This window comes from Pseudorasbora parva, chromosome 13 (assembly GCF_024679245.1).
Source record: "Pseudorasbora parva isolate DD20220531a chromosome 13, ASM2467924v1, whole genome shotgun sequence".
In the NCBI taxonomy this organism is placed as follows: Eukaryota; Metazoa; Chordata; class Actinopteri; order Cypriniformes; family Gobionidae; genus Pseudorasbora; species Pseudorasbora parva.
In genome coordinates this window covers 31,398,204-31,421,542 of record NC_090184.1, presented here as the reverse complement: position 1 = coordinate 31,421,542, position 23,339 = coordinate 31,398,204, and the positions used below count along the sequence as shown (strand labels likewise).

At 37.0% G+C, this 23,339-nt stretch overlaps 1 protein-coding gene and 1 long non-coding RNA gene across 3 annotated transcripts; one reads left to right on the top strand and one right to left on the bottom strand.

Annotated features, from left to right (window-relative positions):
• Nucleotides 1-1,500: 1,500 nt before the first annotated feature.
• Nucleotides 1,501-20,283, top strand: cry3a (cryptochrome circadian regulator 3a). The gene is made up of 15 exons (XM_067413922.1): nt 1,501-1,688; nt 3,522-3,694; nt 8,635-8,743; nt 8,848-8,990; nt 9,158-9,342; nt 9,620-9,708; nt 10,866-11,006; nt 11,254-11,565; nt 12,411-12,562; nt 14,378-14,580; nt 14,764-14,856; nt 15,465-15,587; nt 17,125-17,211; nt 18,148-18,306; nt 18,399-20,283. The coding sequence occupies exons 2-15, from the start codon at nt 3,537-3,539 to the stop codon at nt 18,446-18,448; spliced, it is 2,004 nt and encodes a 667-aa protein (XP_067270023.1). The 5' UTR covers nt 1,501-1,688; nt 3,522-3,536; the 3' UTR covers nt 18,449-20,283.
• On the bottom strand, nt 19,195-22,038 carry LOC137038915 (uncharacterized). Of its 2 annotated transcripts, XR_010897574.1 has the most exons (3): nt 21,882-22,038; nt 21,551-21,736; nt 19,195-21,455 (listed from the first exon to the last, which is right to left on the bottom strand). It is a non-coding gene; the product is annotated as an uncharacterized lncRNA (long non-coding RNA). The 2 variants fall into 2 exon arrangements; XR_010897573.1 differs by having other exon boundaries at nt 19,195-21,736.
• Nucleotides 22,039-23,339: the final 1,301 nt, after the last annotated feature.

Here is a 23,339-nt window from a genome sequence, read left to right as displayed (position 1 = left end):
CTTACCAAGTATGTCAATATTAATTAGGAAATGTTCCTATCAAAGTGTTGTGAACATATTGTGTTGCAAAAATGAGTACACCCAAAATGTCTGGTGCGAGTCAGGCAATTTTTGATCAACAGGTGAGTATGTTGAACCAAACATTTACATTTCTTGACTATTAAAAGTTTTATATAGGCTAGACAATTGATTCATTCTCAGATAACAATGGAACCAAGTAGGAGTGAAATGTCAGAAGACGTATTTATTTGCACAAAATAGGACAATCGTACAAGACAAAACTATTCTAACACCACTAACTCCAAGCATGTACAGGGGGAAAAGCAACGGTCCTAGTACTGAGCCTTGTGGTACTCCATACTGAACTAATTGGTATGTCATCTCTTCATTTACTGCTACTGATTGATACCAACCAGATTAGCATGATCTGAAACTATGGCAATGAAGTTTTCTATTCAAAAGAACTTTGTGGTCGATGGTATTAAATGCAGCACTAAGATACAGTAACATAACAGAGAGATACAACCATGATCGGATGATAAGTGCAAATGATTTGTAACTCTAATGAGAGCAGACTTAGTAGGCTACTAAGATACAATCTAAATCCTGACTGGAATTCCTTGCAGATTCCATTCCTTTCTAAAAAGGAACATATTGTAAGGTTACTGCCTTAGTATTTTTGACAGAAAAAGGAGAATCGCGATCAAGAGGTTTAATAACAGCCAGCTAAAATGTTTTGGGTATGTATCCTAATGACAAAGAATTAGTCATATTAAAAAGAGGATCTCTGATTTCTGGAAGCATCTCTTTCAGTTATACACAATACCAGTCAAAAGTCTCTTAATCTCACCAAGGCTTCATTGATTAAAATATATGTATTAAAATACAGTAAAAACAGTAAAATATTGTGAAATATTATTACAATTTAAATTAACTGGTTTCTGTTAAAATGCAATTTATTTCTGTGATGGCAAAGCTGAATTTTCAGCATCCATTACTTCAGTCTGAGACAATTTAGCCCATAAACAGACACGTGGCCCCTCAGGTTTTTGAGCAAGTCTGAATAATTTCCAAAAGCAAACTTCCACTTTATTGCAAGCCATCCTGCTATGAAACAGTGCAAGTTGCTTTCAATTAAAACAGCTCGAACATGCATTTTGGTCTGGGACTAGGCTTAAGCCTTGTCTGTGAAACAAAAAGGGAGTCAGTGAAAGGATAGCCTATAGCCTACACACATATACACATGGATTTTCGGCCGGCAGCAGCCTTTAAGGTCTAATTTTTGTCTATATTCTTTGAACTTATTCTTATATGTTCGATATTTCAAACTACACAACACATTAAGCACTGTTAATTCATTCCCACATGACCTCAATAAAGTTATTCATTATTCCATGCTTCCCAAACGTGAGCCGTCCACGTACCCCGTGATCTCGTTTCGACCAATCAGAAGCGCCATTGCGCTCACTAGGAAATCCACATTGAGAGCGTTACATTGATCCCAGACTAGAGTAGACTGAGCAAAGAGCCAAACAGAGCAGGCGCGTCGCACGAGCGGCTCATGAAGGCAGCTTGGCCGTCTGTGAGCCAGACTGAATCGTTGGAAAAGCATAGTTTTTAGCTGTAAGACTCTCGCTATACCGTGAGAAGAGATGGCCCTGTCTTCGGGACTGACATAACGGTCAAAGGTAAAGCATTCGAGCCTTTCTTTGGGCTTTATTTATTGCTTTAAAAAACGCGTTACATAACTTGTGCCGGTGACCCAATTTCCCATGTTTGTTTTCCTATTGAAGGTTTTCAAATGTTTTTCTTATGTTTGTCAACGTTTTTCTCCGGTTATCTCGTTTTATTTTTATGCAATAGAAAATAGAAACATTGTAGGGAACCCGAAATGTATACATTAACTGTTTTGACGGCATTGTCTCACCAGTTTCACCTACTTGGAATTGACCTAATTTCTTCTCCTGTATGCTTAGTGTGTCTGTGGACCAGTCGCGCGGCACTGTAAATGTTGGTAGTAGCTACATCCAGATTGTGTCCTACAATGTTGTAAATTTAATGCTGACAGCCAGTTTACATTTCTGGTAGACAATCTTAAACGGGTAACTTAGGTCAAATTTTCAGTAGACTGTCAGGTAAAATGTCTTTAAAGTCGATATTAAGGCAAGACAGACACAGGTCATTGGGTAAAATATAGATATCGCATATTAAGCCGGTTGGTTAATAACAGGACTTTAAAGACAGTTGGTTTATATTGCAAGTTTTCTGATTTTTGTTTTGTTTTGTTTAAATATGTAAATTATGTATTAGTTAATTCTATATGCACTAATTTGCATACATTTCCATACCAGAAATCTGAACTTTGGCTGAAGCCAGGTTCAAAGTTATTTAATTTAGTTACCAAATGAATCTCCTTTTATCACTCCATAAATCAGCTAGAAAAATCAGAATATAGAAGGTTTGGTCCTACTGAAGTGGAGATTGGAGAAAACATTCTTTAAATCTATATTGTAATTGAAATCTACTGATGCAAATAGATGATGTGTAATAAAACTATTGTGAATTTTTTTTTTAATCCACTAGCAGAAAAGCCCAAAGTCTTAACATTCACCAGTGCATGAAAAAAACCATGGTTTTAGATATAGTGTATATTGCATGGAAATTAAGTGTAGGTCCTATTGTATAGAAATGTGAGCCATGTCCTGTATAATTAGCTAAATTAGCTATTATAGTATATATTGTATAACACTTTTCAACCAGGGCTCAAATATGTCCATGATTGACAGACATTCGGTATGGCATTAAGCATGGCAAATTCAGTTCATTGCCGACGTCATGCATCTTGAGTCAGACTGAGGAAAAGCCAAGAATCGAATGTCACAGAATGACTGCTCATATGGACAGGTTTTAAGTCCAGATTTCGAGGATTTCTCTGTAATGAATGGAAACAAGACACGAAAAAAAAGACTCAAATCTACACCAAATGGTCTCTGAGCAAAAATTAAAAATGGCAATCCATTTTTACTATATCAGAGTAGGTTGTTGTGAGAATACGGGTGTTTGAAATAAGAAACAATGTTTTACAGATAATGTCATCAGTAGATAATTTAATTGCTTTTCAGTTATAGGATGATCTTTTGGAGATTGGTCTCCAATTTTTGTGTCTGCATATCAGAAAATGCTTTTTCATTTATGATACAAACAGTAAGATGCTAAGAATAAGATGTTGAAAAAGGATCAAATTTGGATTATGGAAAGTATTTTTATTTTTTTATTTTTTTTGTACGTTTAAATTACAGAAATGTCTCGTCATTTCACTTTCACACTGTTCAGTGAGGGTTTGATGTAAAAAAAAAAAAAAAAAGTACTGGTAAATGTTTTAGACTTTTTTTTTTTTTTTTTGCTTGATCATATATAACATTTGCCAATGACATATTTTCCAATTAATCAACAGCTGCTAGAACTTGTCCTGTATTATTATTATTTTTATTTTATATTTTTTTAATAATTTTTTTTGGAAGGGTGACTCAGTGAACATGGCCCCAAATTCCATCCACTGGTTCCGGAAGGGACTCCGTCTCCATGACAACCCTGCACTTTTGGAGGCTGTGCGTGGGGCAGACACTGTTCGATGCGTCTACTTCCTGGATCCCTGGTTCGCTGGGTCGTCCAACCTTGGGGTCAACAGGTGGAGGTTAGTGCATTTCTATAACTGTAACTGCACACTGTGTAACTGTAACTGCACACTGTGTGATGCAACTTGAAAAGCAGAAGTAGCCTTGACATAACAACTGCTAAAGTTAAAGTTTTTTCTTCTGATAAATTCACAGCCATAATTATCATTTAGCAGATACTGAGGATCAGAAACTAATATTGAGGTCATGGTGCTGAAAAAATCAGTGTTTAAAAAAAAATATTTCTGAACATTCAGTTCCAATGAAAACAAAACCCATTTGTTGCATGAACCTGAAATACGAGATGATTACCTCATAAGCAGTCTATTGTGTATGTACTGTTGCTGTAAAATATGACAGGGCATATTCATGGCGTTACATGCTAAAAAAAGGTAAAACAAAAGATTTGATTACCATTTTGTAAAAAAAGATGCAGCCTTATTATCAGTTGATTCAACTGCATTTTAACAGAAACAGAAATTTTACAGTTTCATGACTGTTGGGTGATGACCTAAAAATAGGATTGTAGACCGCATATTACATTGCTGGGTCTGTCCAGTACTTTTGTAATGTTATAAATTTTAATTGATTTGAGCAAAATCAGTGATTTACACAATGGCTAAAATTAGGAAACGCTCCTTTTGAGTAAGGCACCTGCTGCCTTTCACACAATTTCAGAATTTTTTTACAGTCGGATGTGAGCAGTCAGACATGCCTATGTGTTTCTATTTTCAACCAGTAATTGCCCACACATGATCTATTCTATGCAGATCGATCCAGTGCCATAACAGTAAGTCATAAGGAAAGTAGGCCAAGTCACAGACCAGCAGATGCTTCGCTCTCAGAAGTCAATCAGACAGTCTGTTCTCAGAGCTTGTCATTCAGCTCTGCACACCTACTGAATGGATAGTGTCAGGGCTTGACACTTAGCTTTTTTCCCCAAGGAGCACATGTGCTCATAAGTTGAAAAACTGAACAACAATAAAGAAACAAACATGTTCAGTCAATATCAAGTGCATTACGCAGATTAAAATGTAAAAATGTTTTAGTTTGAAAATAAACAGCCTATTAAATGAACACCAGCACCAAATACAAAATATGCAATGCAAAAATCAGAATGGCTGTTAAATACTGTTCAGAAACGGAAAGTAGCGCAGATGCTTTGTTTATGGGTCACCGCTACATTTTTGCTGTTCGATCAGCACCATCTGCTGTAAGAGAGTGAATGTGCATTTTCATTCAGCCATTCCTGTGTTACTCATTTCATAAAAAAAATTGCCTTTTAGAGATTAATAATCATTTTGGGCTATATATTTACATAACCAAATTGAAAACCTCTGAAAATAAGACATTTTATACTAAAGATATTTAGTGAATTTATTTGCACACATGCTCTTTACAGTTAGCGGACATCTATTTTTAGTTTCAAATGCGAGTGAAAAGCTTGCTGTCGAGGCCTCTGACCGAATGTTAATGAGAACTAATTCAGCAGATTAAAAGATGAAGCACCTGTGACTGGATTTGTCATCATCAACTGCAGTGTTCAGATGGCCTCTGCAGACTTACTTTAAACACCTGTTGAACCCCAAGATTTAGGGACTTTAATGCAGGAGAGGAGGTTGCAGGTCACGTTGTGTGATCGGCTCTAAATTGCCTTTAAAAATAGTTGTGAAATAAGTTAGCTGCATTTAGGATTCTATATCTTCACTGCTATCTTGTACACTAGTCATTACATCCTCAGGAGGGTTGTGTTGTTTCATGTCAGTGCATCATGTAAAAAAAACACTTGATGTCTTGCATTACGAAATTAGCAGTAACTGAGTAAAACACATTGACAAAACAGATGTAACTGATTGACTTTTTTTTTTATTTTTTTTTATTGGCTTTTTTTTCCTACTGTTGTTAAATTTTTTACTTGTTCTTCCAAAATTTTTGCTGACCCTACCTGACCCTAAATAATTTTAAATGGCTATTGTTTTTGAACCATGCAACCTTAATAGAACGAACATCATTTACATAAACAGTGTTTATCAAGGTTTTCAGGTAGGTCTAACAGTAGTTTTCAGGTACAGAAATGTAATAAACAAAATGTAAAATAACACTGCATAGTCTTCACTATGAATTAAATATAGATTCATTTTTTTAAAGTTACAGAGTTAACTTTTTATTTTATTATTATTTATAAGTTATTAGAGGAAATCTAAACGAATTTCGGTAGCGTTGAGGGAGCATTTTCTTGATGAATGAATCTACCTCGTCACACCATCCCCGTGGCTGTAAACAGGTCATTGGGAGACACTGCTTATGATTTATGGGGATTACAAAAGGAGTGGGTGTTTTTTTCCAATTACTTTATGGTGGTTGTGTATACAAACGGACAACATACACTTATGTCCAAACACCATGCAAAAGTTAATTTTGCATAATTGGTCCCCTTTAAAAGACTGAACCTTCTATTGTCCCACATCTGTTTTCACGTGATCTGAGAAAACGGCAGTGCTCTTTTCTCAGACTAGGCATTGAGAGTGTTGTTATTGTTGAAAAGAGGTCACTGGGCTAATTTTATGGCCTCCAGTGGTGGAGACAATCTGTACTATAAATTTAGGCCAGGACAGTTACATAAGGAATAATGTATGACAAGGCAGAGTTCTGGAAAATAGCTTTGAATTTTCCATCCTCACACTCCCAATATGAGTTTTTGTGTTCTGTCTTATTCTTTTGGATTTCATAAAAGCAGGTGTGTGTTTATATACGTGTGTTGGTAGAGTTGTGCAGTTGTGTCAGTGTGGTGACTGGTCAGCCTGTATCTGGAGCATAGGGAGCATTGTCCCAGTCTGATCCCTAATCAGGGCTTTGGTTGCAGACAGTCTGACTTTGTGCTCAGTCAGGACTCTAGGACCAAATACCAGGCATGGATAGAAGGTCGGACAGGCCTTTCAGACAAATACTTATAACCTCATTGATAAAAACAAAATGTCCTTACAGTGGTCTGTTGGACTATTCTATCTGCTCTTCACTCATTTATTATATACAGAATTCCACACTGTAATTGAAAGGGCATGAATGCCAACTAAGTGGTCTTGAATAAATAAAACTAGGGATGTCACAAGTACCGGTACTTCGGTACCAAGTTGGTACTGAAATGTAAAAAATGTGACGATACCAGCATTTCTGTAGTACCGACTCCCGAGTATATTCGGTACCCACAGCTGTACAGTCGCTTTCGTGTTTATTTATGCTTATTCAGACTGCAGCTGAATATATATATACTTGTGTCTATGAATATTAAACTGCAAAATACTATTTCAATATTACTCCTGCATGTTCTGCGTCTCGGTTTTATTTGCAGCGCACACATGTGCGTGACACTCACTGTCTTTTTAGCCTCAGCTGAATCACTTTATGATGAGGAAGGATATGAAAACATAAACCGTCACTTCATGAGTATTTACCATTTTGTTTGAGAAAACATAATATTGTCATGAACACAGACACTCAAAGGTCTTCACAGCAACCTGTCAAAATAAAAGTTTTAAATAAAATAAAGGTTTAACTTAAAGAAATTGACAGAAATATAATAGGCTTCTGTTGTACAGTAGATTTAGAGATGTCTCCATGTAATAATAATAATAGGCTACTACTGATAATAATAATTCCTAGCTTATTTTTCACTTGATCTTTTTTATAAACCATGTATACTTTTAAACAGCATTCGCCTTTAAATTCTTAAGTATTATTTACTATGATTATCATCATAAATAATAAACTCATTGAATTTAATGTCATTTTTTTTAAATAGTTAAATAAAAAATTAAATACAAAGAACATTTAGCTGTGGTACCTGAAATTGGTACCGAGAACCGTAAAATTGTTATAGTGTTGGTACTGACTACTGGAATCTTGGTACCGTGACATCCCTAAATAAATAAAAAAAATAGTGTCAAAAGTGCAATAATTGGTTTAAATAACATTTCCACTGAATAATATATATATATATATATATATATATATATATATATATATATATATATATATATATATATATATCAATAATAAATAATTAATAAATAAAGTTGAAGGAAGTGTATGTAAGATTGTGGTCAAAACTTGTACTGCAATCACTTTCAAATGACTGCAGAGCGGTGTATCCCCTACCCCCAGATGCCGAATCACTACTGACTTTGTGGTTGGTAGATAGGTGGAGCTTCAGGCCAAAACATCAACATCAGTTGAGGGCTTCAACAACTTTTAAATGACTATCCTGGCCAGACTACTGTTGTCAGTGATATAAGTATTTCAAATTAACATGATTTCATAATGTCTAATGACATATCAGGGCCATTTTATGATTAATTAAAATGCATTTCGTACATACAGTTCCTTTAAAACTAAATCTGACCTCTTTATCCAAGTGCACAGTGTCATCTGTTTGCTGATAGTACTTATTTCCCTTTAGCTGGTAAGGCAGATGTGTAGAGAGGAAATAGCAGTTAAGCTCCTAATGTTTTAAACAGCTCATGAATGAACAGATTTGTGAATGGAAACTCTAATTATCTGTATGTTTGAGGGACAGCTTGCAGAACAGGTAAAGCCTCAAGGCTTTGCTGTAGATCATTAGTTCTCAAACTTTTCAGGCCAAGCACCTGGTCAAGTCAAATCAGGACATCTTAGTACCATCTATTCACCACAGTGTTGGAATTTGAGCCAATATATAAAATCTTAGTGTCATGCTTTATATACAAACGATAAATTAGTAAAAAAAAAATAATATTTAATATTTTACTCTTATTAGAAGCACAAAATATTGTTTGATAAATATAGATGTTTATTATTATTATTATTATAGCAGGTTTTTCAAGAATGGTGTTCAAGAATTGCATTTTTTATATATTTTTTTTTTATTGGAGATTTTTTTTTTTTTTTAAACGCTTCATGTTAGGTCTAAATTTTTCCCTGACAGATTTCTTCTGCAGTGCCTGGAGGATCTTGATTCCAGTCTAAGAAAACTCAATTCCCGCCTTTTTGTCATCCGAGGACAACCAGCCAATGTTTTTCCACGCCTTTTCAAGGTGAAATTTACTGGTCTAATTTAATGAATTTTTCTGAAAGCTACATGTTACAATTTGGTTAAATCCATGCCCCGACTTTGAGTAACTGTAATCTGTTCTTTCAGGAGTGGAAAATATCCAGGTTAACCTTTGAGTATGACTTTGAACCATTTGGGAAGGAGAGGGATGCAGCTATTAAAAAGCTTGCGATGGAGGCTGGAGTTGAAGTCATTGTAAAGATCTCACACACACTTTACAACCTTGAGAAGTAAGAGTTATTTGGTGTAAATCTGAACATTTTTGATGTTTACATACTTTCTTTTTTATTAAAATATTGAAATTTTTGCAGTTAATGTCACGGATATAATATATTTGCTATTTATTTTTTCTCTTTGGATATATATTCTGTTTTTTATGTCCTCTCTATTATTTCAGGATCATTGAACTAAATGGTGGTCAGCCTCCCCTTACATACAAACGTTTCCAGTCTCTGATCAGCCGAATAGACCCACCGGAGATGCCAGTGGAAACCCTATCCAACACCATTATGGGCTGCTGTGTCACACCTGTCTCTGAAGACCATAGTGACAAATATGGTGTGCCCTCCCTGGAAGAACTAGGTGAGTTGAATGAGATGGAGAGCTTTATCTGTCAGGTTTCATGTTACATGTAAACAAAAATGTTTAGTTAAGTCAGTTTGGAATGGTGATTTTTAAAATAAAGATTCCCAGTATACTACATTTTTAAAATGAAATGCACTTGACTTAAATGATACAATCAAAGTGCCCATTCCCTGTGAACGAACGCATATTCACGAGTTTCCTAAACTGCAACACGATAACCCATCAGGTTATGCAAGTTTAGTATTGCTCTTTAACCTACATTATCCTGACTCAGGATTTGACATCGAGGGACTACCTTCTGCTGTCTGGCCAGGAGGTGAAACCGAGGCATTAACAAGAATTGAAAGGCATCTGGAGCGAAAGGTGTGATCATATGTTGATGTACAGCAGGGGACTCAAACGCTGAATACCTGGACCTTTTTAGATACATTAGGCCATTGTTAAGCTTTAAGAAAACTATTGGATAACAGGCTGTTAAGCTTTAAGAAAACTATGTGATAACAGGCTGAAAGTAAAGTAAAAGTAATAAAAAAACAAAGACTATTATTATTATTATAATTACAATAATAATAATTATTATTATTAGTAGTATGTAATTTGTTATAATTATATACAAATAATTATAGTTATATTGGAGTCAGACCGATATATTTAAAGCCCCACCACCTTAAAGCAATAGTTAATCAAAAAATAAATATTTTTGTTATTTTCTTACTGATATCTTTCTAAACCTCTATACATTTTTCTTCTGCAAAAGAACATATTTTGAAAAAATGTAAGTTTTGCTTCCTTGACTTCCTTTGTATTTTCTGCCCATAAAATGGAAGTCAATGGGTACCAAAATGGTTTAGTTACCAACATTTATTCAAAATATCTTTGGTGTTAAAAATATCTTAATTTGTACAACATTAGGGTCAGTAAATGATGACAGAATTAAATAAAAATTTGGAACATCCTTTTAAATGTAATGTGATTGCAATGTAATACAACATGTACTGCATATGTTTAATTTAAAAAACATTTAATTGGTGGTAAAACACGATTTCTTTTTTCTAACTTTAGCTAGTGTGTAATGTTGCTGTTTGAGCATAAACAACAAATGCTAAGTTACAACATTCAAAGTTTAACATCAGCAGCTACAATAGAGATCGCAAAACATGTGCCCCGCCCACAGCTAGTGATAACTTGCTGATCATCAAACACGTGAACTAGACGGTTAGCGAATCAGAACACCGCTGGGCCAGCTAACCAATCTGAGACCATTGCGTATTTTTGAGGGACTGGCTTCATAGAAACCATCAGACCGTTTTTACAAGGAGGGACAGAGCAGTGTAGAATAAAGGTAAAATATATGAAAAATAATGCATTTAAAAAAAATTAAGAATGAACACGTTACATTGCACCCCACAAACACAATCAGGCCTTCGAAAGAATGTGTTTTACCACCCCTTTAAATTGTTGCTGTTTGCTCCTTTAATAGCAGACAAGACTTTACAATTTTTCCCTCCTTGTTTTTCCAGGCCTGGGTTGCAAATTTTGAAAGACCCAGAATGAATGCAAACTCTTTGCTGGCCAGTCCGACTGGCCTGAGTCCCTACCTCCGTTTCGGCTGCCTGTCCTGCCGCCTCTTCTATTTTAAACTCACAGACCTCTACAGGAAGGTACATACATTCTACACCAACTATCTGTGTTTAAACCTAGTGTGATCATATCATTTCACTTTTTAATACAGGTGTATCGATTAGAAGTGAACTGTAATGGTATACATTTTATATAGTAATATTTTTGTTTTTCTTTGCTAAAAAATTCTTAAAAAATAAGTGCTTATGTTAGATAACAATGTGGAAATTTACTGTTTGCATAAGTAAAAATGAATCTAAATATCTAGGTGTGAAATTCTGCTTTCAGGTAAAGAAAACCAGCTCTCCTCCACTCTCCCTCTATGGTCAGCTGCTGTGGAGGGAATTTTTCTACACTGCTGCCACCACCAACCCACGATTTGATAAGATGGAAGGCAACCCGATCTGTGTGCGCATCCCCTGGGACAAGAACCCAGAGGCTTTGGCCAAATGGGCTGAAGCTAAGACAGGTTTTCCCTGGATTGATGCCATTATGACCCAGTTGCGGCAGGAAGGTTGGATCCACCACCTGGCTCGTCATGCTGTCGCTTGTTTTCTCACACGTGGAGACCTGTGGATCAGTTGGGAAGAGGGCATGAAGGTGCATCTCTTACACGATTAGAATGTGTTTGTTTTTTTAATATATATATATATATATATATATATATGATATAACCATGTAACAAAAAGTAAAACAATAATATTATAAATAGATTAAAAAAATTTTTTTATAATGTTAATTTTGCACAGTATAAATTGATTATTTATGCCTTAAAATATATAGCTTCCTTTTACATTTTAGGGAGGGGTCCCTTGCTCATGGATGATCATATTGCGGGGTCTGAAATCTAAAAGGTTAACTTCTTTTGGAGCAGGGTTAGCTCCGTTTACATGTGCACCCTATTGCAGCTAGACAGACTTGTTTCAACCATACTTTTTTGAGTCAATACAAGTTGTTCCGTGCTGCTCTTTCAGTGGGTTGCTCTGCATGGGTCAGTTGAGTAGCTCAGTCCCACTCATGCTCATGACGGTGATGCAGAATGGTCTGCTTTGAATACATTAAAAGGATGTTTAATGAGGATTGTGTAAATAATTATTGAAGAGGGATTGGGGAATTTGAAAATGACATGTAAGAAAAGGTTGTCAGCCCCTCTTTTAGAGGAATATAAAAATATGGCAGATGTTCACACTTGAGTGTACCTTGGGTGTTTAGAGTAATCATCTACTTTTTAGCAGTCTTGTTTGAAGTAGTTTTTACCCATTTAATTTTCTCTTTTAAAATTATAAAACAAGTTATTAGCTATAACAAAAAAACAAGACAATTATTGACTGACCCCAAACTTTTGAACAGTAGTGTAAATGGGTCTCATTTTAATGGGTCTGAATGACTGCTTGATATCATCCATCTCTGATCGGTTGCAGAGTAATGGTAGTTATGATTGACAGGTGTTTGAGGAGCTTCTTTTGGATGCTGACTGGAGCGTGAACGCAGGCAGCTGGATGTGGCTCTCCTGTAGCTCTTTCTTTCAACAGTTCTTTCATTGCTACTGTCCAGTGGGTTTCGGCAGACGCACTGACCCTAACGGCGATTTTATTAGGTTGGTAACGTTCCCAAACATGCACACTAATCCTAGAGTGAATTACCTGCTTTCACCAAAGGGCCTTTGTTTAAAAGCTAGAATGCATAAAAATTAGCTACATGGAAGGACAGAGTAATAAAATGAGGAAACCACTTGTTTAAACCACTTTTTTTTCCAATTATCTCCATTAGAGGAATGTAAATACAGTACACAACTGTTATTGTACATAAGGGCAGCCAGCATTTGTCTTTACATTGTATCTGACTGAGATTCTAAACGAATTCGTCAGGAAAGCAAGCCTGTCCATGTAGTTTCTTTTTTTACTCTACCTTTTTAACCTAAGGCCTTCCAGTTCCAGAATTTGTTGTTCCAGGATGTTGGTACTCTCCCAACACATTATTCTTTTTATAGGCCACATCAAGGAACAGATGTTTGCTTGTAAACATTTGTTACCAGGTTTACTGTAGCTCATACGAATGTTAGTCAAAAGCTTGTATGTTTTTGTGTTTCTGTGCATTTGCTTTACGGATTGGGTGAAAAGTTCAGCTTTCCTTTTCCCCTTTGTGAATTGTGGTTGATTGCTTTTAAGACGAAAGTCATTCTTAGCCAAAGCATTTGGAAACCTGTTAGCTGTGAATGTGGTTGAAGCTTAATGCTTTATCAGTGGGAAATGTAGTAGCCTGTTCTTTAGCTTGGTAGCATTTTGTTTCATCAAATGTTAACTGCTCGGTAGGGAAATAATACCTTGTCTGTTTTCAATGCATAGAGAGCCACAGTGCATTTCCCAGAGAGCATGACTGGAGTGAGCCCCAAAGCCAGAGCAAACTACTTCAATCTAGCTCTGCAGAACTCCTCTTTATCATACTCTTTTTAAAAGAGTCCTCTATGTGTTGAATACAGTGCTGCTTGTGCAAGAGAACCGAAGTCCTGTCCATCCCAACGAAGTAACTCACGGTCCATAGGTCATCCTGCAGTTTCTCAAATCTGCTCAATTCTCATTTGCTTGTTCAGGCAGGAAATGCCTGTTCCTAGCAAAAGGGTTCTGGTCTCTTGATGAAATGAGGGGGCCAGCCACCCAGCAGCTGAGGACAGTATACTGCATTTTTCCTTTGGCAGCTAACAGGTTTCTCTGCTTTGGCTTGGGATCACTGTCGTCTCAAAAGCGATCAGTGGCAGTGTGAGGGGCAGGGAGCGAACCTGAACCTCTCACTCAGTTTCGATTTGTTGAAGCGGGTGGGATGGGGTTGTGGGAGAGTGCTTGGTCATTGGATCTGGAGGGTTTGGGAGGGCCTGGTCACTGCCTCTTTCTAATGCGTGTTGTAGTAGGAATCTCCGTAGTGTCTCAGCACAGGCGGGACCTGTTGCCCTGTTTAAACTGCGTCCGTCTGTCTGCAAGCCGTGCCTCCTGCAGCCCTCTGTCCCTATGCTCTGGTAAGGTGGAGCACCTTAGGTAGGTGGCCTTTTCTGTCTCCGGGACCTGGAGGAGGGATGCAAATCCTGATTTTTTAGTAGAGCCTTACTGAATTTCAGTTCTTTTCCTTTTTTGTTGTTATGGTGTTGTGTTGACAGTTTCATTAGTAGTATGATTTGGTATATATCCATAAATTCAAATGTATGATAATACAGTTAAATGGGACTTTTACTAAATGATAATACCATTTTGAGAATCTTGTAAATTAATCACTAACACATGCTGCAGTCTTGGCACTTGTTGTAATCAATGAAACCGTGTTTTTGTTTACCCACTTGTTCAAATATAGGAACACAAAAACCATCTTGTGTAACCTTCCTTATGTTTATGATGAGACTGGTTTAATCTCTTTGTTTTTTCAGACGATATTTACCCATTCTCCGAGGTTTTCCTGCCAAATATATCTACGACCCATGGAATGCCCCAGACTCGGTTCAGGCCGCTGCCAAGTGCATCATCGGCGTCCACTACCCGAAACCCATGGTGAACCACGCCGAAGCGAGCCGCCTCAACATCGAGAGGATGAAGCAGATCTACCAACAACTTTCACGCTACAGAGGACTTGGCAAGAATTTTTGTCTTGTAAAAAATAGCTAGTTTGCGTGCAATCACATTTATGCCTGAAAATGTGCAATTAAGATTCAGAAATGGCTTTACGTGGAAATGGACTAAAAGTGTCGTAAGTGCTATCAAATCTATTCGTGCATTATAGCAGTGGAAGTTAATTATACTTTCTATATTGTTACAGGACTTCTGGCCTCTGTACCAACCACACATAATGGAAATGGGAATGGGATGGTGTACTCCCCAGGGGAACAGCAGTTTGGGACCAATACACCAGGTAAAAGTAATTTGCTTTTCTCACTTTATTTTCTACTTATTGAAGTCTATCATTATATATATATATATATATATATATATATATATATATATATATATATATATATATATATATATATATATATATATATATATATATATATATATTCTGAGAAATACTCAGCCAAATGAGCCAAAAAGTTATATTTTTAAACCAAGGTGTTTATCCTGAGTAACTGTAATATTATAATAATAAATGTACAATATAATATAACTTTTAATAAAAGAAAAAGTCATGTAGTATGATATAATGTTGAAATTACATTTTATTTATTTTAAGAAAATAAACGTATGATGTATGGAGCCCTGCACATGACGTGAAGAATGAAGATATTGTTTCCACAAATGGATTTATACATTTTTGGCCATGTTTGTACTAATTCACTTACCTTAAATGAAGGAATTAAGAAAACGTGCTCCCTGCACATGGCATGCATAGGGAAAAACAATATATTGTGGCCATAAATTAAGAATCTGCTACCACATTATCTTTGTTTTTTCCCCCCCGTGCATGTCATGTGCAGAGCTCCTTAGATGTGGTGTAAACTGACTATATGATTATTCCTATAGCACCAGCTGTATCGGGCAGTTCTGTTGCCAGTGGTAACAGGAGTGGGAGTATTCTGCTGAATTTTGACGGTGAAGCGCACCAGGGACCAAGTGGAGTTCAGCAACAAAAACAGCAGCAATTAGGTGCCACCCTGCACACTAATATAACACACTTCTAGTTTTATAGTTGTAAAAGATTTGAAAAATTATCTGCAACACATTATAAAAGACGTGTAACTGTACATGTCATGGCAGTTAGACGACGAATACAGTCAGTCACAGGCAATCCAAACTCCAATCCAGAATAGGGCACGTGTGGTAATAATACAATGCTATTTGCTAACCACCAGAACGGGAAAGAGCTGAAGAAGAACAGCGCATGTGCAAGTGACTTGAATGCTTGAAAGTCCTATAGAAAGGAAACTGGACTGTATCAACTACCTCAGGGCGGACTAAATGCCGCTAGGTAGAAAAAAAAAATATTTTCACTACTGTCTGTTCGAAAGAAAAGAAACCTAGCATTGGTATTTTGTTTTTTATTTCCCAGGAGCTCTTTAGTTTAGGGTCCAGTTCTTACTATTAACTAGTAGGGCTGGTCTGGATACCATTTTATGCTGATGATACCTATATTCATAGGTCCGTTACATCACAGTAAAATCTCACATTTGAGCTTTAACAGAGCTCCTATATTTTGCAGTAGATTCATTTAGATGAATAATAACAGAAAATATCACTTGCCCATCACAGGCACCACCCCCACCATCATTTCGATATTATTAATTTATTTTTATATGGTAATAAAATAATTTAGTTCAGTTAAAGAACCAACACTACAAAAAAAAACTGTCTGCTCAATGTAGCGTGAGCCAAACGAGAGTGGCAGCACAAACTAGCACCAGGAGTCAGATTTCATTGATCATGAGAGCAAGGAGCTGACTGACTGCCCCTATTTAAGGGAGTTTTTCATTGTACTGTTTTGTGGTTGTTTTTCATTAAGAATAAGCTAAAATGAACCCACCATTCAAGCAACCCACCCCCAAATTGGTGCTAGTTCTAAACTGAAAGTAAAATGCGCATGGCAGCCACACAGTCATTCACGTTGTGTGTCCACTGGCAGGTTTTCAGTTGCTTTTAATGTAAGCTCAACTTAGGTATTGTATTTTGCAAGATTTTATAGTGTAAACATGGTCAAGAGCTAATGAGAGCCGTTTTTCGAGGGTTATGGAAGGTGTGCGTGTGAAAAACGACCATTTGAATCCCAAAATTGAAAATCGAATACCAACCCACAGAATGAATATTCAAATATTCTGGTCCAGCCCTATTAACTAGCTTATTAGAATGCATATTACTAGGATATTGGCTGTTTATTAGTATTTATAAAGTACACATGAATGCCTTTTTCTGCATGACCTTATTCTACCCAATACTTACTAATATGTACTAATACTCAAACATACTAATATGCAGTAATTAGGGGTTTGAGGCTAAAGTCGTAAGTTAATGTTAGTTAATAGTGAGAATTGGACCCTAATCTAAAGTGTGACCATTTTTCCTGCTGTACCAAACTCGTATCGAACCGTGACTTCTTCTGTGTACTTTTACATTATAATTGTAAGACTTTAAGATCAAATACATTATAAGATTTTTTTCATGCGTTCCTTTTCTCTTGCTTGTTTCCAAGGATACCATCATACGCCTGACACAGGGCACAACAGTCGACTTTACCAATGTAATGTCTCGCATGACATGGCAGGTCTTCAACATTCAGGTAATGGACATGTATGTTATATGAGTATAATGCAGTTAAACACAAATGTGTTTGAGGAAGTTGATTTAAGGAAAGGGTTTAATATAAGCTTTTTTTTAAATTTATTTTCAATATTCAGTGTGGTGTACAGCAGGACTAGCCTGACAAGCCAGACCCACATCAAGATATTTGGTCTGGAAACTCACCACTGACAGGGCTCAATCCGAGGGGCGGGATAAACTGTTGTCTTTCAAACTCCCTCTGCACACAATTGGATCGCTACAACCAACCAGAGCAACGTGAAGTGTAGCTAGTTGATAGATTAAACTTTCGCCGTATCTGGTCGGCAAAACTCTGAACCTATTTTCCCTTTTTAAGAATGACTTCAGTGCCGTTCTTTTCTCAGAGAAAAGCTTAACTCCAAATTTTCCAGAGTCGCGGTCAAAGCTGATTCGAAAGACCGCTGTTCCCTAGTTTCTGTGTTTACTAGTAGCACGCAAGCACAAACCCTGCCATCGTTATGCTAAGCTCCACCCACCGACTCTATACACGATGTGATTGGCCTGACCAGAGTTTGGTTTTTACAGCTCAGAAAATGTATTGAGAGTTGCTAGGCGACACTCGTGGCAGATTAGATTTGCTGCCGCTAGGGTGCGTCTAGATTTCTAGGCTACAGCAGGACATTTACATTAAATCATTTAGCATACACCTTTATCCAAAATGACTTACAAATAAGGAGAAACAATAGAAGCAATCAAATCAACAATATGCAAGTTCTGGAAAAGGCCCAGTTAGTCTAGCACAGTACATGTATCAAGTTAGTTTTTTTAATTAAAGAAACAAATTCTAAGAGCCAGTGATTGTTTTGTAGGCAAACATTAGTACCTTGAATTTGATGTGAGCAACTGTTGGCAACCAGTGCAAACTGATGAGAGCTGTGACGTGCGCTCTCTGCAGGACACCTGCTGCACAAAGGAGGAAGCGTAACAGGGAAGAGGGAGAGGGAGTCGGAACGAGATCTTGAAGGTGAAGATGACCCCCTTTCCATATCTCACAAGTTACAACGGCAAATTGCAGAGGTCACTTCGGTTCGTGCCACCAGCGGAAACCAGTCAAGTATGGAGAATTGAACTCGGTGAAATCCTTGATGTTTAAAAGAACAATCACACAATGCATTTAAGATGGATTTTTTTCTGTTCTCTTTCCAGAAGAGTTAAATGGACATATCAATGTACTGAGCAGAACCGATTCAAAATAAGGCACAGTCTGAATGTGACTGACTTTCTCCATTTGAATTTAGATTTGTTTTCATTTAAACAACTCTCAAGTTTCGTGGAAAAATCTACTTGACATTTATTTTTCTTTATTTTCCCCATCGTTTTCCTAATCTTACATGTTCAAAGGATATGAATGTTAACTGAAAATTATTTTGATCATTTAATGAAAATCAGTTGCTTTAAACATTGACAGGAAAAAAAACAACCTTCTTTGTTGTTTTTCTTTGGCAAACAACTTTCTCTTTTTGTCATCTTTGTAAAGGTAAGGGTTTTATTTACAGTCAAGTGAACCTAACTAAGTGGGATAAATGTGTTAGCGTTTATCAAGCAGAATAAACCTGAGCTTTATTGTACAATCATCTCAGCTAGGATTTTAAAAAAAGTATTTTTGCTGTTTGGTTTTGCTCCAACACCAGCCCTTGGTTGACAAAAATAAACCACAACCATACCAAAACACTTTTGTACATATTTCTCTGACAATTTCGTATTGTACAGTTTCGCTGATTCTCAATAGAGTGGTGTATTTGCCACTTTTTGTTAACAGAAAAATGTAAACAGGTATATTTTATATTGGTGTTTCATTCTTTGCCAGTTTAATGTATTGGTTTTTAAATTTACACAGAAAGTCTATATATATAAATATTAAATACCAGCAGAGCTGATGTTTTAAAATAGGTTTTAAAGATTTCTAGAATTTAAAATTATCTCCATATATTTACATAACCTAAGACCCATTTTTAAATTGTATCAGGGACAGAACTGTGGTGAACCATGGTTCTTGAATGTTTTTTAAATGGGCTACAATGTTCCATTAAATGCATCTATAGATTAGCTACAGTATCTTCTTCATTGTCATGCTTTGCAGACACTCACAGACAGCTGACCTTCATGGTCAGGCCTTAAACAATGATAAAACGCCAACTTAAACTCTGCCAAAGCCAGGAAATGACTCTGGGAAAAGAAAAGCATCCTAGCTCATTGATCACTGCATCTGTGAAGCAAACCATTATGGATCTTTAGGAAGGAAGTGTATAGGGGGGGAAAAGACACCCTGTTGTATCTCAAGCCCTTTAAATCTCTTTGCACATTTTACATGCATGTTTTTTATTTTATCAATCCAAAATATTTGAGATTCATCTTAAAACAATCTAGAAGCATAATCTAACAGTATTGGTCATTTTACATTGACTGACATTCCAAAAAAAACAACAACCTTTTTTTGTTTTGTTTTCAGTGTGATCTTACTTTATACCAAATGCCCCCTACAGACCAAATATAATTGATCAAATTTAGCAGTTCGTTTTCTACCAGATTTCCCAGAAGTTCAGAATAAAAAAGTAATTATTTTAAAAAATACACCTTTTAATCTGTAGTAACATGGTAACAATATTAAGGAAGGTGAAACTGAACATGATTAAACCACCCCAATGTTTACAGTGTCACCAACACAGATGCCCTAACATATATTAAGCATAACTTCTGAACATTAGTGGAGTTCATGTATGGTTATTTATCATGTGATCTGTCAACCTCGAATATGAACTGGACAACAGCTGTTGGGCCTGCATTTGTTTGTATAGTTGGATGTTCTTTGACATTGTTGAATCTGTATTATTGTTGCCGACCAGGATAAAGTATTCGGTTCTAATGTGAATGTTTTGATATGTTAATTGTAGAAACCTCAGTGCTTTTTGACAGTAATGTCTTTGCTATTATTTGTCACTGCAGAAGTGAACCATTTCTGTTTTCTCCTCATTTTAATTAGTCGTATAATTTTTATTTGCTTTCTGTGAAATAAATGTGACGTTAATCTAAATATTGTCCTCAAGTCTGTAAACACATAATTCCTGTTTCAATTTTTGTTTTATTCCATTATGGCGACTCCGATCAGTGGCGCCCCCGCCTGTACGCACTGCATGCGAACCATGACATCGTTTCAATTTAGAGTAATGTACAGACTGTGCAGTATAATATCAATAGTTTCCCCCTCCCGCAATTCCAGAATCACACAGTAGAACAGGTCGATGCAACTTATTTAATGAGCGCCGTTAGAGCGCGAGACTTTAAAAGTAAAGACGTGAGCGCAACCATACATCTATATCTACGAGCAACGCTGTCCATGTTTCTAAAGCGTGTTTACATAGAAAAACAACGGGAAAGTAGCGCTAGGCAATAGAAAAACGCGTTCTCTGTGTAAATGGCCCCTTTAGCTCACACGGAACACAGCGAGCTCGAAAGTGGGCGTAATGGTTTCTAATGTCTGTGTCATGTGCTGATGGGGTAATAATGCAACTGTTCAGCGAAACTAAGAACCTATGTCTAACTTTATAACTTTGCTCAGTTTACAGTGGGGCACACAGGTAATTGAGGTGACTCAATGTAAACAGACAAATAGTTGTTTTTCCCATACCATTTTGCGCATGTGACTCCTCCGATCATATTGATGCAAAAGTGAGCTACGCTTGCAATGAGCAGATGTGACCACTGGGGGACGCTGCTAATACTTACATTTCACTAGGTGCTGTGTTAGCGGGCTTGTCAAATGCACATAAGACACATTCTAGTTCGGAATTTGGTTGTTTAGTTTTTCTAACATAAAATGACGAAAAAATGTGAAAACTTTTCCCTCTGTATTGTATCAATTTTCCTCTGTATTAAATCATTGCTGTTCTGTGACTTTCGTTTGCAAACCTTTGTCATTTAATTAAGTAGACTTTATTAAATTGAAAGAATTAGAGCAATATCCTTTGATTTAAATCCAAACTCAAATATTGTTTCGGTTTTGTGTTCTGTTTCTCACAATCAAAGGTAATTGTTGGATGGACTGTGAGATTCACACAGTGCAATTCTGTTCTCTATCGGAAGCTTGGCACACATCATGAAGGGGGGAAAAGGTTGAGATGTCCTGAGCCCTCGAGAAGCAGGGAAATGTGGCCTCCCCGGGAGCCATTGCAGTAGGCCTACTCTTGTTTTTAGATTGCCATGTGCCTTGAATACACAAGTATGACAAGAAAATGCAATGGAAAACTTTTTTTCTATCCTTAAACTGGCATCGTGATTTAGTGAATTAGAATGAAACTCACTAGCATTTCCTGTCCTCTATTCGCGGTGGTCCATGGCTCCGGGTGCGTTGTTTTTTGTGTGCCCAGAACCTCAGTCCAGACCCTGATTTGTATGTTAGTGTAATCAAGGGGCCAAAACTAGTTGCCACAGCAACTGTGTTGAATCTCTCACGGACCCCCCGTCCCCTTCCACCCCCTCTCAGAACTCTGTGAAACAAAACAAACATTGTCCCTTAACAAGGCGCGGAGAGACAACGTTCTGTTCAGAAGTGCAGGACATTCAGGTCATATTAGTCCTTCCTCATTGAGTTTAGTCTGAGAATAAGAGAGTCCCCGCATACAGGACACTCACCACTTTCTCACGTCTGCTGAGGGTGACTTGAAACGGGAAGCCCTGGATTCACCTCACCAGTCTGTCATCTTGGCAATGCCAAAAAGCTCTTAAAGGTGTACACACATATTTGACGAGTGCATCCTTCAGCCGGGGTTCGAGGACATGGGATCTGTTGATTCTCATCACACTACATGCTTATATGCCTAGTTCAATAAAAGGCTCCAAATGAGGGTTTTCGTAGTGATGTCAGAAGAACATTTTCAGAACTCAACCTTTCAGTAAACATTACTTAAAATATCGCCCCCCCCCCCCCCCCAATATAAAAAACCATTTGTGCAATGGAAAGTTTCCATGGATGCTAAAGGTTCTTTATGGAACCCTATAGAATCATTAGTTTGTTTTAACATTATGCAACTTACATTTTCTAAAGAAAATGTGTGCAGTTTGCCCCTGCAAATAGGGGAAACCATCCAACCCATAAAGTAGCCTATTAATAAACATTATTATTTTAAAATATGGTGTGCAGAACTATTAGGCACTTTTTTTTCTCCAGGCATCTGTTTTTGTCTGACCCTGCGGACCCAATGAGCCTTTTACTGTCCAGTGGTCATGCATTAACTGCAATTTCTATTACATTAATATTGTATCCTTCTCATGGGCATTTAATAATTTTTGCCAGTCTGAGTTAAATCTCTTTTTTTAGCCTTCATGAAAAATTATAAAACACTATAAATCATCACTCACCTAAAGGATTATAAGGAACACCATACTAATACTGTGTTTGACCCCTTTTGCCTTCAGAACTGCCTTAATTCTACGTGGCATTGATTCAACAAGGTGCTGAAAGGATTCTTTAGAAATGTTGGCCCATATTGATAGGATAGCATCTTGCAGTTGATGGAGATTTGTGGGATGCACATCCAGGGCATGAAGCTCCCGTTCCACCACATCCAAAAGATGCTCTATTGGGTTGAGATCTGGTGACTGTGGGGGACATTTTAGTACAGTGAACGCATTGTCATGTTCAAGAAAACAATTTGAAATGATTCGAGCTTTGTGACATGGTGCATTATCCTGCTGGAAGTAGCCATCAGAGGATGGGTATTTGTGGTCATAAAGGGATGGACATGGTCATAAACAATGCTCAGGTAGGCCGTGGCATTTAAACGATGCCCAATTGGCACTAAGGGGCCTAAAGTGTGCCAAGAAAACATCCCCCACACCATTACAGCACCACCACCAGCCTGCACAGGGGTAACAAGGCATGAAGGATCCATGTTCTCATTCTGTTTACGCCAAATTCTGACTCTACCATCTGAATGTCTCAACAGAAATCAAGACTCATCAGACCAGGCAACATTTTTCCAGTCTTTAACTGTCCAATTTTGGTGAACTCATGCAAATTGTAGCCCCTTTTTCCTATTTTTAAAGGAGATGAGTGGTACCCGGTGGGGTCTTCTGCTGTTGTAGCCCATC

Excerpts from the sequence above, each read along its gene's own strand:
- cry3a (XM_067413922.1), top strand. The coding sequence starts at position 3,537 with ATGGCCCCAAATTCCATCCACTGGTTCCGGAAGGGACTCCGTCTCCAT. Across the intron at positions 14,857-15,464 it reads GTTTGGGACCAATACACCAG|CACCAGCTGTATCGGGCAGT; the intron begins GTAAAAGTAATT and ends TTATTCCTATAG. Across the intron at positions 18,307-18,398 it reads CACCAGCGGAAACCAGTCAA|AAGAGTTAAATGGACATATC; the intron begins GTATGGAGAATT and ends TTCTCTTTCCAG.